The sequence below is a fragment of the Neopelma chrysocephalum genome, unplaced genomic scaffold, assembly GCF_003984885.1.
Source record: "Neopelma chrysocephalum unplaced genomic scaffold, ASM398488v2 Primary Assembly neopelma1_25, whole genome shotgun sequence".
Taxonomy (NCBI): Eukaryota; Metazoa; Chordata; class Aves; order Passeriformes; family Pipridae; genus Neopelma; species Neopelma chrysocephalum.
Window position 1 is genome coordinate 32,947,070 of NW_020897694.1, and position 18,790 is coordinate 32,965,859.

The 18,790-nt window shown below is 37.6% G+C and overlaps 1 protein-coding gene across 2 annotated transcripts in view; it reads left to right on the forward strand.

Annotated features, from left to right (window-relative positions):
- CYFIP1 (cytoplasmic FMR1 interacting protein 1) overlaps positions 1-18,790 on the forward strand; it is a 76,557-nt gene that overhangs the window by 32,057 nt on the left and 25,710 nt on the right. The window contains exons 15-23 of one of the 2 annotated variants that reach the window (XM_027674819.1): positions 517-664; positions 2,035-2,182; positions 3,848-4,004; positions 4,575-4,671; positions 5,016-5,092; positions 5,186-5,294; positions 5,873-5,992; positions 8,702-8,901; positions 16,219-16,306. In XM_027674819.1, the coding sequence (XP_027530620.1) occupies positions 517-664; positions 2,035-2,182; positions 3,848-4,004; positions 4,575-4,671; positions 5,016-5,092; positions 5,186-5,294; positions 5,873-5,992; positions 8,702-8,901; positions 16,219-16,306 (1,144 nt within the window). Of the gene's footprint in view, positions 1-516; positions 665-2,034; positions 2,183-2,481; positions 2,636-3,847; positions 4,005-4,574; positions 4,672-5,015; positions 5,093-5,185; positions 5,295-5,872; positions 5,993-8,701; positions 8,902-16,218; positions 16,307-18,790 lie in introns of both variants that reach the window. The other variant, XM_027674818.1, reaches the window with a different exon arrangement.

The window sequence follows — 18,790 nt, forward strand, 5'->3', positions numbered from 1 at the left end:
CTGTTGTTTCTTTTTATTTTAAGAAAATATGAATATAGTGATTCTGAAAGCAAGATTAGTGTTTTTATTTTGAAGAAAGGTTTCGCTGTCCACTTTATGATTCCAGTGTTTCCTCTCCTTGTGTCTCATGTTTATCCCACTCGATCTATTCCCTGCTTTTCATAGCATTCTGCCTTATTTCTCAGCTTCTGCTGCTTTTGCCTTACACCTCTCTTCCAGTGCTCCATCTGCCAACACTGATTGGTGACATTTCCCAATCTTATTTTTTTGTCCCTAATTGTTTCCTCTGAGAGTGGTGAAACACTGGAACAAGTTGTCCAGAGAAGTTGTGGATGCCCCATCCCAGGAAGTGTTCAAGGCCAGGTTGGATGGGGCTCTGAGCAACCTGATCTAGTGGAGAGTGTCTCTGCCCATGGTGTGGGGGTTGGAATTAGATGGTCTTTAAGGGCTCTGGAAAGTGTTCTCATCAGCACACTTGAATGCACACTGGTCTAAAGTCGTGTGAATTGTGTTCAGTGTTTTGCAGGCCATAAGGAAGACAGTCTGTGACTGGGAAGCGGGTCACGAGCCATTCAATGACCCAGCTCTGAGGGGAGAGAAGGACCCCAAAAGTGGTTTTGACATCAAAGTCCCAAGACGTGCAGTGGGACCCTCCAGCACTCAGGTATTTTCCTGTCTGGTGGTTGTGATACCTGTCAACAATTATTGCATGAGATGTTTTCTCTCTGTCCTAAACTATTTTAAAATTGCAGGTTTTATTGTGTTTTTTATAAATGCTGAAAATCTACTCTGATTTATATTTACAAAATTATATATACTTAACCAAGATCCTCTGGTTTACTGTAATTTTCTGCTCTGATGCATGATTTTTCCAAGTGTTCAATTTCTTCAATTTGATTTCCTGGGAAAAATATTTTCTCATTGAGCTCCTAGTGTTTTTGAAATAATATTTTTGAACTATTTTAATTATTTGTTGACTGACTGCCATCTCTGCTATGGCTGGTGAAATTTTTTTCTTTAAATCCTATTATTCAGTAGATGTCTAGTAGTTTTAAAATATGTTTAAAATATAATGAATGCCTGGAAAATATGGGAGAGTATTCAACTTCTGGCAAGATCTCTTAGTGTTCAGTAATGAATGATAAAGCTGGTCCCTAAAATCTATCTAGTCTGCTGCTGCTGCTAAAACAAGAGGTATTTCAAGTGTTATCTGTGGTGGTCGTTGAAATCCCATACTAGATGCTTGTTCTTGTTACCTCCATATAATTCTCTTTTTTATTTTATTTATGGATTTGTTTGGAGAGTGTATGGTCTGATATTCAGAGCTCATCTGAGAAAGTGAGCACTTTGGGTGACAAACTAAAGGCAACTGTGGTTTGTGAAGACAATCTTTTAATACCTAAAATCTATGGGAAGGAGAGCATGTATGGAGAATAATCTTGGGTAATAAAAAGTTGCTTAATTTGTGATAAGATGGGTTTAATGAAGATTTTGTTTTGATAATTGGAAAAAATTGTTTTGATTTCTAATTTCCTGGGGAAAAAAAAGTTAAATATTACCACCAGTGTGCTTTCTGGTGCTTCACCTGCTGCAATAGGCTGCTTAGAGTGTGTGGTTCTGTCTGCTTTTTCTGCTCTTGGGCTGGCACACTTGTCTTTCTTGGCTGGCAGGAGGAAGATATATCGATTTTTAGATAGGTTTTTTTCTCTGTTTCATGCAGTTCTAAAATGGCTGTGTATGAATTGGTAATTGGTTAATAACTGGAAATCTTTGCGAAATCATTTGATAAGATGATGACTCTCTGAGCGTCCTCTGAAATGAATGGGAATTTTTCCCTTTGCTCGAGGGAGCACCATACTGCAGTGATTATTCTGAACAACCTTTCTGTATGACCTCCTCTGCATGCTTACTGTGCTGTTTTTCATTATTAACAAACTAACATGTTTTCTCTGCTTCTGTTTCCCCTTCCTTATTTACCCATGTGTTTTTATTAACGGATTCTCTTTCCCCTGCCTGCCCTCTGTTGGTTTTTAGCTCTTCATGGTTCGCACTATGACAGAGTCCTTAAACTCTGCTGAGCTGTTGAAGCAGCTCAAGTCTCTGGGATTGGAAAAGCTATTGCATGTGACACACAAGTTTCTGAGGCAGTCCTACATCTATCCGCCTCTTTTAAACTTTGGTGGTAAGACATTACTTATTACTTTTACTTTTTGTGGTGAACTGTTCCACTGCAAATGGTCCTGCTGCTAAGTGTCAGTGGAGGTCCCCTTGGCGTGGGTAGGCATTTGTGCTGGTGCATAGGCTAGTGTTGCATCAGTTCCTCTTGCCTGAAAGGCTTTTATCCACACCGTGTCAGTTTTCAACTTGAAGTGGAGCAGTCGCTTACTGATAGTAATTCTCAGTGTTGCTCAACTAATGTACCATGTGTATTTTCCTTTTTTCCCCCCCTTTCCACCATAATTGTTTCCTTTAATGATACAGCTTTACATGGTGAGAACTATGTTAGAGTCCCTCATTGCTGACAAAAGTGGTTCCAAGAAAACCTTGAGAAGTAGCCTTGAGGGGCCCACCATATTGGACATAGAAAAATTCCATCGCGAGTCTTTCTTCTACACTCATTTGATAAATTTCAGTGGTAAGATACGTAGATGATCAGTGTCCAGCTTAGCATGTCCTAACACCTCTAACACGACCTGGAAAATGTTTCCGATTGCCTAAGCCAACTTACCTTTGGATTGTTTATCAAAAGCCTTGGTCTGTCCAAACTTTTTCTGAGACATGGTATTTAGTATTGTGGTGGGGTTTTTATTTTGACTTGTTATATGTTTGTTTATAATGCGTCAAATTTTGTATTGTTACTCCTTTTTCTATTTTCTTTATGTATGTATTTATTTAAACAAGGGACAGATAAACCTATATACACGGAAATTTTTAAAAGGAAGTAGTTTTTGTGTTTTGGAAGATTTTTTGTTTTTGTTTCAAGTACAGAGGGAAAAAAATCTCTGTTGTGATAAATTTGATGTCATTTCACTACTCTTACTATTCAGTTAATTGTAATCGGAAACATGCTGTCCTAAAGAATTCACCTACTGACATTGAGTGTATCTAGTCTTTGTCATCACCATGCTGTGTTGTCTTTTATTTTTGTTTTGCTACTGGTCTCCTTTACCTTCAGAGAAGGGGGAGCCTGTTAATGTCAGTCATAATGCTACTGGGGAACAGCACTGCAAAAGGTCTTCAGAAGGTCTTAATGTAAAAACTTCATTCCTGTTTTAGTTTTCAAGCCTTCTGCAAAAGAAGGATTGTGTCAAGTATTTTCTATAGAGATGGGAAGCACACCTCTTTGCCCTTGACAGCGTCCTTAGGAACCTGTTGGTTTAATCCCTACTTCATGTGTCTGTCTGTCACTTCCTGTCCATCTAATCAACAGGAACATGTGGAGTGATTCAGTCCTCCATAGGCAGAGATGGTACTGGTGGATCCAGTGCAATTTTGTCTCCTTCGCCTGCTGCTTCCCAAGTTCAGTGTATGGCTTTCTCAGCCCTCAGCTGAGAAAATAAACTAGAAATCCCCCTTTACAGTTTTTCTGTTTACTGATAGTCTGGTCCACTTCCACTCTTTTTTTTCTGTAATAAAGCACCATTTTGGGGGCCAATGTGGAATTCAAAACTCTTTTAAAATGTCATGGGCTTTATATTCTGAATTTGGTTTACATACTTGGCCTCTGTATAGCTCTAGTGACTCACACCTGCTTTTTTTGTTTCACGTTGCATCATCAGAATTGCAGTTGTATTGTGCCTGATGTATTTTTATAAGAAGTGTAATTCTCCCTTATTTATTCTGAAAGAAACCCTGCAGCAATGCTGTGATCTGTCCCAGCTGTGGTTCAGGGAATTCTTCTTAGAGCTGACCATGGGCAGAAGAATCCAGTTTCCCATTGAGATGTCCATGCCTTGGATTTTGACGGATCATATTTTGGAGACAAAAGAGGCATCGATGATGGAGTAAGACCCACTTGTGCTCTTCCACTGAATGTTTATTCTTAACGATTGCCATTCCTTATTATAATGTTACTGCTTTCAGTGGTTTTAACAAGTAGCCATTGAGAAGGTATTCTAAACCTTTGTAAAATTTTCCACTTACATTTGCCCATTTCCAGATTCTCTTAAGTTTTCTTCTTGAAATAATTGAAATGCTGAACCTTTCGTATAAGTATCATTGCACCAGCCACACATTTTGTTCCCTGAGTGAGTTCTCCTTACTTACCCTTCAAAGATATCAAATATAATGTATAGTGGTAAAAGCCTAGTTCCATTTTGATGGAAAGCTACATCTAGTAGCTGTCTAAACAAGTTTTAGACAGCAAAAACTTATCTACACCTTTTCTTGAATACTTTCTAAAGGAAAAATTATGATACTTTTTTTATATAAACTGAAAAAGAAAAAGATCCTGTTTGCATGAACCACATGTAGATTACAGTATTGACTGGCTTGCAGCATCTTGACTACTCCATCCTAAAGAGTCATAACTTTTATACACATGTAACTCTGTTTTTTTATTCTTTTTCATTCAGGTATGTTCTGTATTCTTTGGACCTTTATAATGACAGTGCTCATTATGCACTTACTAAATTTAAGAAGCAGTTCCTCTATGATGAAATTGAGGCAGAGGTAAAGTAACCTTACCTACTGGACAAAAATAATCTGTACCTGAATGTGAAAATGATGGTAAAGGCAGAGACCTATGTAAGAGATTCAGCTGGAGATAACAAAGAAACTGAGAAAACCGACCAGGAGATGGGTAACTGGTTGGGTGATATGTTGTGAGAAAACCTGCAGACCTGTGCAAAGTGCCTCACGTTAATGCTGAAAGCTGAATGTCATATTCTCTTGTACTGGGAAATTTGGATGTATTAACTTTCTCAATTCTGTTTGATAAACAGTGGGAGGTCTTGGATAAGGTCCCCTCTTTTAATTTTAAGTACCTCTAAATGCACATTTTTTTTCCCCTCAAGGTTAACCTATGTTTTGACCAATTTGTCTACAAGCTGGCAGACCAGATATTTGCATACTACAAGGCAATGGCTGGCAGGTAGCTATTCCAGTAATGAGAACTTTTCTTCACACATTTTGACTCTGCTTTGCTGTTTAATGTACTTAAAGCATTTTCTTCCTTTCTCAATAGCCTGCTTCTGGATAAGCGATTGCGTTCAGAATGCAAGAATCAGGGAGCAACCATTCAGCTGCTACAGTCCAACCGCTACGAGACACTGCTGAAACAGAGACATGTTCAAGTGAGTTAACTCCTACTATGTTGTATTGGAGTTGCTTGGCAATTTTCCAATGGTGTTGATTTATGTAGGTAAACCAAATTCATTATGTGCTTTATGTTCTGTCATCTGAGTGGCATAACTGAACATTTGAGATCTGCTTTTTTGTCATATGAAGGAGTAAGTTAAGGAAAAAAAAAACTTAAAAGGATCCTGTTTTAATGCAAATGTCTGTTGCAGTTAAGCAAACACAGGCCAAATAAGAATGTCACAGGTGGTAGCATTGTCTTCCTAGTAATGTCTTTCACCGGTTTTCAATATGTTGTTGACACAATGTCATGGAAGCATAAAATGCTGATATAAATACTTAAGTGTAAATGCAACATGTAATTTTACTGCCTTTTGTGAGAGTTGGGATGTAAATTTTAGTACTTCATTTGTTCATGAATTTATAAATTTTGTCCATCTGCTTTGTTTCAATGTGTTTGGAATGCAAGTTCACAATGTGAGAGTCTGTTAATCTGTGGAGTCTCATAGTCGTTGCAGAGTTTGTCTTATAGTCTGACTTCCAGTTCAAAACTTCATAGCATGTTTTTCTTTAGCTTCTTGGTAGGTCGATCGACCTAAATCGACTGATCACTCAGCGCATTTCAGCAGCCATGTACAGGTCAATGGAACTGGCAATTGGCAGATTTGAAAGTGAGGATTTGACTTCTATAGTGGTAAGTGTTGTGTTGCAGTTTTGCCAGGTCACTGACACGTCAGTTGAGGTCTAGGTGCTAGTTTTGTTTTGTTTTAATGTAATTTATTTTAATTAAATGTTTACTTCTTTTATTTGCATTGAGAATCATAAATATCGAGTGATTTTTAAAATATTTTTTTTCTTCATTATGAATTGGTATTTGTGTTTTAATGGCAGAAGCATTAGGACTTCTGTCTTTTGCTGGAAATCCTCTAAGTATACACTAAGCAAATAACTGGACAGTCGCTCCTGAAATAAGAAGAGGCTGAATGACAAATGGGCAAATTTGTTTATCCTAAACCTTAATTACATATATATAAATGGGAAATAATTTAAGCAGTGTCATTAGAAGAATAACAAAACTCTTCGTTCTGATGTTTTGTCTTCATTGTCCTAGAAGTGTGAAATCATGCAATGCAATGGTTGAAGTTTGTCTGGTTTACTAAGTCTAGGTCAATAAAACCTCTTACCAGAGAAACAGCTTAGTCATACAAAAGGCATTTTCTTAGTTACCTCCATCTATGTCATAAATTATACTGGCAAACACTCTGTTACCATTGTAATATATGTATTGTGGACTTCATTAGTTCTGATGTGCCATGATTTTTATCTCGCCATGCCTTGCCCTGCATCTCTGTTCAAACAGTGCTTTGGCCTGAGCTGATGCAGTCCTCTGAAGTGTGCTGCTGTACATGGGACTGTGCAAGTCCCAGTCCTGTTGAGATAGAGAATTTTGTTCTTTCCTTGCCCAGAAAAAAACCCAAACCTAGTGCAACTGAGGACCCTGGGAGTAAAGTAGTAAAGTATAGAGAAGGAGTATACTAGGAGCCACGAGGAAACAAGGAAAACAGCGTTCTTCTGATTTAAATTTCTGTAAATGCCCACTTCCATTCATGCTTGTAGATAAATTGCAAATCAAAACAGAACAGCCTTGTGCCTGGTAGAATCAAAATCAGTTTATTTATCCAGGCAGCTTGGTTTTGTAGCATGACAAAAATAATTTTTTTGTGGGGGAAGGAGATCTGACTTGTGCCTGTGGAAGAAGAGCATCTGTGCAATATTGAGGTGTCTTTTTGAGTTAGTTTCCTGATTAAAATGCTAAAAAACAAATTTTATTTCCAGACGGCATGAATTTGACAAGTAAATATGCAGTCAGCAAGAAATATATCAGGCACATTCAGTTCTGCTGCAATGAAAAATAAGTTAAAAGTTACACAAGAAAGTTTACAGTTGGTCATTCTGTAATAGGTTTTTTACCAGTGACATTTTGTCATGCAGCTAACTACCTTGATTTAATTTCATTCTTTACTGAAGAGAAATCAAATACTGAGGCCATAGAGCTTCTTGACTTTTCAGTGCTTGGTTTTATAACCTTTGAATTATTGAAATGTAGTTTTTCTTCCTTATGTGCAGAATTTTCGTAGTGGCTAGGTGAACAGAAACTGTTGTTGATGTGTTTCTTAGGTCACAAGTTCTCATTCTTTGAGTTAGAAAGTGACAGAACTAAGGTGTTGTCCCTTCACCGTGCTCCTCTTTTGTTTTTTTTTCTTTCTTTCTTTTTCTTCGGGGGGAAGTGTGTTTTGGTTTTTTTATTTGTTTGTTTGATGCAAAATAATTTCCACTGAAAACTGCTTGGTTTCCTCAGTGAGAAACTGATACTAATAACTTAAGTAATCTATAATTTCTACTGTTTTTCAAGTTAAATAAATTGAATTAAGGTATTTACAAGACTGAGCTATTTTTTCCCCTCAAATTGGACTTAATACTGTAATAACAATCATAATGGGTTTTTTTCCTTGAAGTAGCTTTTACTCACATGTTTAAAAATCCTTTGAAATATGGAGCACTTAAATGAGAGAACAGTGTATGGGAAGATGACCAGTAGTTTGATACACAGCTAAACAAAACCACTGGACATTTCTTCACTAGGTCAGTGTACAACAATCTTTAAAAGCAGTGCTTGGATTTTTTGGAAAAAGAGGTGGTGTTCTTTCTGTTTGGTGTTTTCAGTGTCTGATGTCAGATATGGGGTTAGTTTAAAGAAAGTGTCAGAAATGATACTAGGAATTTCTTGTTAAGAGGGAAAGCATTATGAAAGGCAGTGCTTATACATAGTTATGTAGCCTGCAGCTAGTGATTCTATGGATATCTTCACAACATTTGTAAATGTCTGATCTGGTCTTTCATTGCATCTTAGTAACCTCCTTCACTGGAGTAAATGATGAGAAGGATTTGTGGTAAATGTGATGTTATTCCTACCAGTAGCACTACAACAGCTAATTTACCAGTTACCCTACTTAGCAGAAATTACTTTCTGTATTTCCTACTTCATAAGGTATCACAGAAATGCTTTTGGCTTATGTCTGACCCCGTTTAAATGTTGGGAGTTTTAACTTTTGCTCAGTGGAGGAAGAGTTGGCACAGATCTGTATATGAGACCCATCTGCAGTGTGGACGATTTTGTTGAATACTCTGAAGTTCTCCAAGGGTTTTGATGTTTTTTTGGTTACAAAACAGTCCCAAGAGCATTGATTCTTTCCAGCTGTTATCATTAAAGTAAGAGACTAGGGAAGAGGTGTTCGTTTTGACTTCTTTCTAATCTTCTGTTTGGTCAAGGTTATTGATATACTTTGTGCAGTTTCTCCACTTTACTAAATGCATCACTCTCTTTCCTCCTGTTTTTTTGTAGGAGCTGGATGGCTTGATAGAGATAAACAAAATGACTCACAAGCTTCTGAGTAGATATATGACCTTGGACAGCTTTGATGCCATGTTCAGAGAAGCCAATCACAATGTTTCAGCCCCTTATGGGAGAATCACTCTTCATGTCTTTTGGGAACTCAATTATGATTTCCTGCCAAACTACTGCTACAATGGATCCACTAACAGGTTAGCAAGGCAGCTTTTTTGTTTGCAACTGTTATTTTACCATCCTCCTGCAACTTCCTTCTTAGCAAGTGCTGACAAGTCCATCTCCATTCATTTAGTATTTTCCATTTCAAATGAAGTGGCACGAGTCATTTTACTCATTACTGTTAAATGTATGAAAGCCTCTTATTTGTCCGCAATAGAAGTCAAATGTAACCACAGCATCCAAATTCTGACATTTTAATGACTTAGTTATGGTATGCTGAAAAATAAAGTGTGTCCAAAACCACTGCGAAGTGTGTATCAGGAAGATATTTTGGTAAACATGATCTTCAACTGTGAGACAATGGAAATAAAATTATATTCCTGGTTCTGTGTTAATATGAAGGATTGTTTACTGGAGAACGGAAGAGTTCAGTGTTCACTGCAACTACAGTTGCAGCCTTGAGTGAGTAATGGAAATAGGAATAGGAAGGTGGGATCTAAGGTTTGAATGAGGGGGAAGGTGCAGTGTTCAAGATTTTTCATTTATGGGCTTCCTGCTTGTGTGCTGTTTTTAGGATTTGTGTTGCTTTTAGTCTTTACTCAGGTTTTGGTTAAAGCCTCGTGAAGTGACAGTAAAGTGATATTGAATATTGAGATGTAGGAAGAGGAGGAAACCTGTTCTCATCTTTCACTGTCTCCTTCAAAAGCTTTCCCTGTCTGACATGTTCTATGATGGTTATGTTGTATTTTAGATCCAAGATTCTGTCTGCAAAGAAAAAAAAAGAGGAGTGTTTTTTTTGTGGCTAACTTCTGTTAAGTGAATCTGTTTGCATAGGGAAGTTGAATATATTTCCGAGGGAGCTGCTGTGCAGTTGATGTGTCTGGAGATCAATATTAGAATATTCAGTGCGCTGTATTAAGAATCATATAAGCATAATATTAAAAGAAAATCCTGATGAAATGCTGCTGCTTTCAGCTTTATTGAAAGACATTCAATAGGTCCTATACAGTTTAGTCTATGTTCATCCTGGCTGTAAGGACTGACGTACTGCAGACCACAGCGCTTGGAAAGCCAAAGTGAAGTGCCAAAGGACACCAGCAGAGTCTTGTAGTTGCTTGTCTGTTTAAAAACTTGATATGGTTTGAAGCTGGCTCCCTGCCAAGTCTCCAAACCTTACCACCAGAAGTCCCCCCCCCAACAAAAAAAAAACCTCAGGGAGAAGAGGGAGAAAAAAACTAAGAAAAACCCGAAAACGAGAGAGAGGACAACCAAACTGATATATATAAATATATTTACACTTATATACAATTTCACAAGGGAAAGGGGAAGGGGAGAAGGAACAAAACTAAAATAAAATATATATATATATATATATATATATATCCCAATCAGTAGCCCGAGATCTAGTAACTAAAGAACAAAAGAGTTAGCAAAGAAGATATCTCACTACTCTCCTGGGACAACCGAGAGTCGCTCCGGAACGATCGCCGGCAACCTCTGTCTCCCAAGGTCGGCAAGGCCTAGCCAGGCCTCGCTCCCCAACACGGCAGACTCAACAGCAGGGAACCTGCACCTCCAAGCCGCCGGAAGGAAAGAGAGCGAAGGCCTCTCCTCCTCTCTTCTTATAGTCTGGCTTACGTAAAAATCGTAGGGAATACTGGGTAAATCTGGACCCTTCCTTGGTTACAAACTGGTCACCAAGGAAGGCCTAGCCCAAACCACCACAAAACTGTACACAAGAATTGAGTTAAGCTGATCCTCAAGCTTGTTGGGTAATTAATTCAGGGTAATTAATTTAAGAGATGATAAAGGGAGCCAGATCTTAGGCAATCTGTGTACCATGTTGTCTGATTTCATCACAAAATTGCTTTGATTTCAGTCAAAAGCAGCAGTGTGGAAAGAATTAATGCGTGTGTTGCACGTGCTATACAGTGCCCTTTGATATTTTTGGCGAGAGAGGGAACAGGAAGTTTTTAGCATTTTTGTAGTTCTTAAGCACGTTCACGATGTCTGTTGCTGCCTAACTGTTAGTATGAATTTTCAATTGGTGAGCTCTCTGCATTGAACTGTACAGGTTATTGTGTGTAAATACAGGAGGATACAGTGAGGAGCTGTGTGAGAGCTGCTAGTCTAATTCTTGACTCCTGATAGGTAATGCCTTGCATGAAGGCTACATGTAAGCAAGGGAAGAAAAGTAGCAATGAAAGGTTGGAAGAGACGTAATCATGATGAAAAGCAGAGAGGTTACTTGTTGGTGTGAGGGGTTGGAGACAGAGTTCCCAGAAAATGTGTAATACCTATGGCTTGCCTTATATTAATTTGTCTGCAGCTTCAGTGTAAGGGTCCTTCTTTTAAAGTTGGTGGATTTTTGTAAGTACCTTTTGAAGCTCTTTTCCCAAGAATGCTGGAATGTTACAATTTCAGATATCTGTAGAAGAGTTCAAGCATTTAGAAACCCTGCATATTAGTTCAAAGCTAAGGCTTTTCATGCAGAAGTGCTGAAACACATTGCACGTTTAATTATTTGGGACTTAGGAATTCTTTTATATCTGATAACGTACTGAGATTAAGCAGTGAGGCTGCTATTAAAAAATTTAATAATTTAGTAATTGCAGTTGCCATTTATCTGAAATTTAGTCTTATTAATGCTGGCCAGCTGTACAGATGTGACCAGACTCAGAGACAGCAGTTTGTGGAGAACAGTGGGGAGATGAGTGAGGGGGCCTCTGTGGATGGGCCTTAGCGGTAAAATCAAAGGGTATTTCTAATGCAGCAGTTGACAATCGTGAAAGAAAGATAACAAACCTTTGGATAATGCACAAGCATATGAATTGCAGGTTCAATGCCATGGTCAAAGGCAGGTGATGTCAAAGCTGTGTCTAGTCCAGTGTCCTGCTGCTGTCAGCAGCCATAAAGGGGCCGAGTGTGAAAACAAGGGAGGCTTAAGGTGATTTTTTTTTTCCCAGGAAACATGCCAGCCTCTAGCAATGATTAGGTGTTTCTGTAAAATAAAAATGTTGGGATGTTAGTGTATTTCTGGCCCTTTACAGGTATAATTTCTTCCCCTCATTGCTTTGTCCTGTCCTTTTTATAAAGCTACGTGAGATTTTGGCATTTGTGATGTGCTGCAGTGAAGCTGTGTGCTGCAAGTATCTCTTCTTGTTTGCTCTCATGCTGGCCCTCAGTCGCATGTCTTCCCAAGCCAGAGGTCTTTCCACACCAGGAATCTTTGTCATGCTTATGTCTGCATCTGTACTTTTTCATTCCCCTATACCTCCCTTTGTGCAATTAGGAGGTCTAGGGCTGTCCACTGGATTCAAATGACATGAAGACAACATACACATTTTTGTTCTTTGTTCCTTTTCCACTATCTGTAGTGTCCCTTTTCCTGCCTTATGTTCTTTACTAATTCTAAGATTGTCTTTTCCTTCCATGACAGCTTGTTTTGTGTTAAGGACTAATAGAGGAGCAAGTGTGAGACAGTCTTATATTTATTTAAATAGAAGATTTTCTGTGCTTTCTTGACACAAATGATACAAGCTTTTGGACACAGTAGTCAGACTAGTAGCTCCATCTTCTCTCAACACATTACCCAAATCTATGTTCTCTGGTATAAATTCATTTGTATAGCAGTCTTCCAAATGCAGTGTGACATGTTTCTTCCAAGGATACAGATTTATCACAGAATGAACAAAAAGACCAGCTTTTTATTTTTCACTCTTCCTGCCTGCCTGCCTGCCTCTCCCCGTTCCTTTTGCAAGCTCTCTGTCTCATGCTGCTTTTGAGACTAGCATTCAGAAGAGAACAGCTGTGTCTTCTTGTGTTGCATATACGCTGACAGTCACTCTTCAGAAAAACGTTCAGCCCTTTCAGGCACTGCTGGAGCAAACCTGAAAAGAAGCACTGGCGGTGAAAATTACCTAGTTTCTGCTACAAAGAGCCAAATGGTGCAGAGTTACAGACTCAGGCAAAGTTGAGGTGACTACCTTTCCCAACCTGAGAAAGCAACCAAGCAAACAAAAAGTCTTTCTGCCAAAAGGAAAAGTGATAGCAATGGATTGGTAGATATCTATTACTCTTTCATGTGGTGTTTTGTCTGCTGTTTCCTCTGTTCTCTCCATTTTGACATCCATGTTCAGGAAGGGTGAGTTGGATCTAACATTCACTTAGAGAGAAGGTGTAGGGCTACTCTTAGGTAGATGGGACAAACTAACCAGAAGGCTGGAAGTTAAAAGTGTCCATACCAATTAGGCAGGGGAGTGCAAAGGGACAGTTTCTGTAGGAGCAGGGAGGGAGGATAGTGATATCTTATTACTTCTGAGATGAAGCTCAGGAAGTTTGTGAATGAGATTGTCTGACCTGGTGCCTGCAGTAGCAAGGCAGGAGGTTCATTGACCAAAGTGGTATCTTTCAGATATCCCCTTAAATATATTATGGTAATTAGAATCATGGAATCATTTAGGTTAGTTTGTGAAGCGCTCACTATGAACTGCTTCCTGGCAGGTATCACACAAACACCAATATTAAATGATGTGATCCCTAAAATACTTACTTTAGAGGCTCATATTTTCCTTTAGCAATCACTGTTGCAAAGCTTTGGTAAACCAGAAGGCTTTTCATCTGCTTAATCTGCTTGGACTGCTTACAACCTGTACTGATTAAAATGGATAAATTGCTATGAGATCATCAACACTGATTAAAAATGAAACTGATTATCTTGGAGTATGCTGAAACCTGCATCCAATCAGTATCCAAGGGAAAGTAAAAATTTACTTAGCTTTAGAATTGACACTCAAAGAGCTTCAGTCCTTCAAAGAGATATTTGTGTTTTTTGGAGGAGCAGGAGGAAGCCAACCAGCAGAATGTCAGAAAGAAAACACATACACAGAGAAAAAGTTTGAAGAATAGTAGATGATGCTGAACTGTAAAGGTTTCTATGTAGCCCTTAGTTTTGAGGGAAGAAATTTCTAATACTTATCTGAATGATATTGGGATTAGTCACATAACTCCTAGAATGATGCAGTCTCTTTAGCCTGTTGTATCCTTAGCCTTAGACATTGCCTGTCCGTAACATAATGTGACTGTGTCTCTTACTGCTACTTCCTTACTCTTTTTCTTCCTCTCTTGACCTCTTTCACCCAAGAAAGTATAAAATGAGTGCTTGCTTCAAGTCTTCAAGACAGCTTTAAGACTGTTTTGCTACTGCTCTGAAGCATTAGAGTTGGAGAAACACCCAAGAATGCAGAGGAACACTGGGAAACACACAAGAGTTACTTGTGCTTGTACTTGTACTAACTGGTTTGCTCCCAGACTCTTAATGACATTGTCATTGAGATATATTCACAAAACCTTTTGAAAAGTTTAAGAATTACAGTTGCAACTTCCAAAGTTATAGCGTGCCCCCACTTATATTTTGAAATACTCTTTTCCTTGTGAGTTTAGTGATAAGAATTCAGCTCTTGCCCAATGTGCCCACACACTGAAACCCAGTCTTTTATCAAATGACATATCTCTTATGATTTCTTTCATTTTAGAAATTTTCTTAGGGCTTCAAAGTTGTGTCCATTTCAAAAGGAATGGGATTTGGAGAGATAAAGGGGAATAGAGTAATCTCCGGGACTGTCGTATGTTGCAGATTACTTTGAGTTCCATCAAATGTTTATATCATCTCTGATAAACTCATTAGTGAAGTATCTGCAGAAAACAGATTCCAGTGATCTCAAAGGAGAGTTTTCAATTTCTATGTAAGTGAGAGAGAAGGGGGGAAACTTGTAAACTGAGGAAATATAAACGTAAGGAGATTTCAATAATATATATAGTATCAAAAATAATACACATAAAGGATGTATTTTTCCTCAAAAGTTCTAAATGCAAATGCTTTCTGGACTGCAGCAAATACAAGTATTTTTGGGATGATGGGATAAACTATGTCTGAACAAGTAACTGTACCTATTTTTGATCAGGATAAAAAAAAAAAGAAAACATTGTCCTGAAGTTGTAGAGTCTCACAAGAATGATTCAGATTTCTCAGAAATAAAACATAGTGGAAATAATTGAAAGCAACATGGTGCAATTTATACTTGTCTGGATGAAACAATTTTGGGTTAGCATAGCTGTTTTTGTTTTCAGCTAGAAAATGGATGTATTAAAAATAGAATGTCTGTTATTTCTAGGAAAAATTGTTAGTGAAAAATTGATTTTGTATGCTGATTTAAATTAAAATACATTTTAAACAAAACCAGATCAAGATAAAATTCTACCTTATGATATTGTAGCTTATTGCAAACTTCCTTTCCTGAAACCTTGTCCTAGATGCATTTATTTTGCTTGGTTACCACTCAGACCAGCCTGATTTGATACAATCATTTGATGTGCACTCCTTAAATAGCTGTTTTCGCTTTTCGCCGTGCTTATACAGCTTTGCACCACTTAGCAAGAAATCCTTTTTAATCAAGTTAAAAAATAAAGTGTCCATCCAACTCATAAACACCCCCCCCCCAATAATTTTCCTCTGTTTAGTGAAGTTTAGCAGAATCAGTATTGCAGTGGATATTGATTAGCTTCTTTCTGCACTAAAACTGTAGTGCTGCCAAATGTTCATAACACTATTAACAGGGAACACTGGGGGGAAAGTCTGTGCTGCTTGTTCACAAGAGGACTGGTGAGTAATCCTTCTGACTTTGGTGCCCTCAGTTGGGCACTCAGTTGGCTGTTTGATCCTATCTTTTGTACTGCTCCATATCTTTGTAGTTCTGTTGCAGTCCTCTTAACAGTATACAGAGGTAAAGCTAAATGTGGTTTGTATTGGTATTTGCTCACACTAAAGTCTAATCAAACTTTAGGAGCATTGATTTTGCTACAAGGATTATACCCTTCCTCGTGACTCTTTTTAAAGGTAACAATCTAACATACTTCTCCTGCTGTGAGTTTGGGGGGAATAAAGCTCCAAAACATTAAATAGAAATGTCATGTTCTTCTTTGAAGGTGTACTTCTTTCTCAAGGATTTAATTTTGTGAGCATAAGGAGCTTCCTTACTCCCCATGAGAGGTTATTGCTACTTTGTTAGTTGCTTCCTTATTTGCTGGGCTGGGCTAGAGTAGAGGTGAGGACTATTTTGGGACTCTGCACACCACTGGAAGAACAGTAACAGTTGAACTGCATTATGATTTGTGTCCATGCTTTTGGGCAATGCAGGCTATATGCTTCCTCCGTTTCTCCTAGGGCTGAAAGGCTACCAATCTGGCTTTGATTTTATATGCAGACAAAAGCAGTATTATACAGGGAAGGTGCATCAGGTGCACACTGACTAACCTAAGTATAATTAATTAATTCTTTACTATTTTTTTAATAGATTTGTTCGGACCGTGCTACCATTTTCTCAGGAGTTTCAGCGAGATAAGCAGCCTAATGCACAGCCACAGTATCTCTATGGATCAAAGGTTGGATTTAATTCCCGTTATGTTTATGGTTTGCTAATGTTTAAAGGTATCTCTTTTTAATTATAGAAAGTATGGTATATGAAAGTTATTAAATAGTTATTAAATGAGATACATTCTGTGTGTATTTTAAATTGAACACACACTTTTTTTTCAGACTTTACTGTGAAGCGCACCATATGTTTCAGCCAAAGTGCAAGTGATTAGTCTGATGGTTGGTCTTATTTGACATAGCTAAAAATAATTCCTTCTCTCAACCACCTTGCATTGCACAGTTGCTTATAGTGGCAGAGCAGACTTAAAGAAAAGATTAATTACTCATCTGGTGAAGTGAGAATGAGAGCCCATCTTGGGTGCAGCTGCTCCCTTGTTACAGTAAGCAAGACTGAAGTAAAGGGAAAATATAGGAAAAATTGCTTCAGATGTTATCTGACTTAAAAGGCATATAGATTCTGACCATCGTAAACTATCAGATACCAAACTGCTTAAATTAATTTTTTTAAATGTAGCATTCCTTTGGCATCTTCCAACCAAGGACCTCAAAGTCATTGGGATGAAATTGGAATTCAGGCCATCTCATCTCCTGCATTAGCACCATATTTCTTGCTTTTGCAGATTAGGAGGGCCTGGAAGATTTATGCAAGTTTTCAGTAGAAGTGTACATGATATGCACTCACATACTCTGTGCCTTAAAGCAATCCCTGATACTAAGGATGGAAAGGAGCTTATGTGGGTGACAAGTTGAAATAGCACTTGACACAAGAGAATAGTTGTGGGTTTTCATGGGGCTACCTGAGTGAGGAAAGTTAACCTGTATTCAGAGGACCAATGCTATGCTCATGTGTGATAGATTTGTTCTCCCTAATCACTGCAGATCTATTTTCTTATGCTTCAGAATTATTACCTGAGTCTTAATGACAGTTAAAGGCATAATGCATTAACATTTATCTGCATTTTTAATATCCAGTCAGAAATATTGACCTACTTCCAACAGCACTAAAAACCAGCAGTGATATCTTCAGCAAATCATTTGAGAATATTTAACGAGCTGTTGTTCTATATTTTGTGTTGTTTTTCTGAATACCAGGGAGGCAAATTTAAGTATGGAAAAGATAAATGAAAATATAAGGATCACATTAGAGGATTCACAATAAAAAAACTTTAAAATTATTTATTATTATTTAAAATTATTTAAAAATACGTACTCAGTTATACTTTTAATTTATACAAGCGTACTCTAAGTGTCATGTCAGGCTACTTTAATTATCTACCTCCTGCTTAAATGTGAACATAATTAGTCTGTGTCTTACTGTTATTTTCTGTACATCCTATCCTAGTTATGTGGTGCAATCTCTGCTCAGCAATCTAGTTTTTGAGAGCTGAAGAGATAGCTCAGAAGTTACAGATTTCAGTCCTAAAATATCTGTTGTATTTGTAAAACTTTCATGCTTTTAAAATGTAAAGGAAGTAGAAAATTATTCACATGTCTTAATGTGGAATGTAACAGCTGATTGTTTGGTCCTGTGAATAGTGTTTTATATAATTATTTGCCAACAGGGAACAGTAAATTATAGGAAAGTGGAATTTTCTTACATTAGAGTTATTGTGTTCCTTACTATTTTAGGAGCTGACCAGATGCAGCGTAGAGCAAAAAAACCCACTGAATTTCATAGAGATTGCTAACTTAATTTATCTGAGCGATGATACAGTGGGGGGGTGACAGAGGATTAACTGAGGAACACTTTTTTATCAGTCGGGTTACATTATTAAAATGAGTTTAGTAATCTTTACTCTGAGAGCTCTACATTTTCAGAAATCTTGATTATTTTTATCTATGAACAGAAGCAATTGAGGAGGGTCTTACTTGCATTTCTGGAGCAAATTTCGTAACTAAATAAGCCTATATTAGCAAATATTCCTGACTCTCTGTAATTTTAAATTTTTACAGGAGCATGTTTTTATTCTTGAATCTAGCGTGGTTTGAAATTGAGGATATCTGAATGAAATTTTTTACACTTCTACTGTATATAGCCAGTAACAGATAGGAATTCTTACATGATAGAGCCTGCATGTTCTAGTGTGGCATATGACTGCATGATATTATTCTGTGTAGTATATAGCCAGGCTTGTTACAGAGCACATCATTGTTTGAGTCCTGTAACTATTACGTTGTTGAATTGCCTCCTGACTGGAAAATAATGAAATATGGAGTAGCTGTGGTTTGGTTTTTTTTTTTAGTTTTGTCTTTTTTGAGTTCTTGAACTGTTTAAGAAATTCAGGTGAGCACTTCACATTGATCATTTTGCCTTCATAGCAAAGAAATGTCTTTTCCATATTGGATTTTTTTGTTGCTAGTAGGTTTGGGGTTTTTTGGCATTTTTGAGTTTTTAGGTTTCTTTAGCAACACGTGTTTATTTAGGTCAAGTCAAAAGTATTTTGATTTCTTGTGCGTATGTACACTCATACATGCATGTATTGCACTGCAAT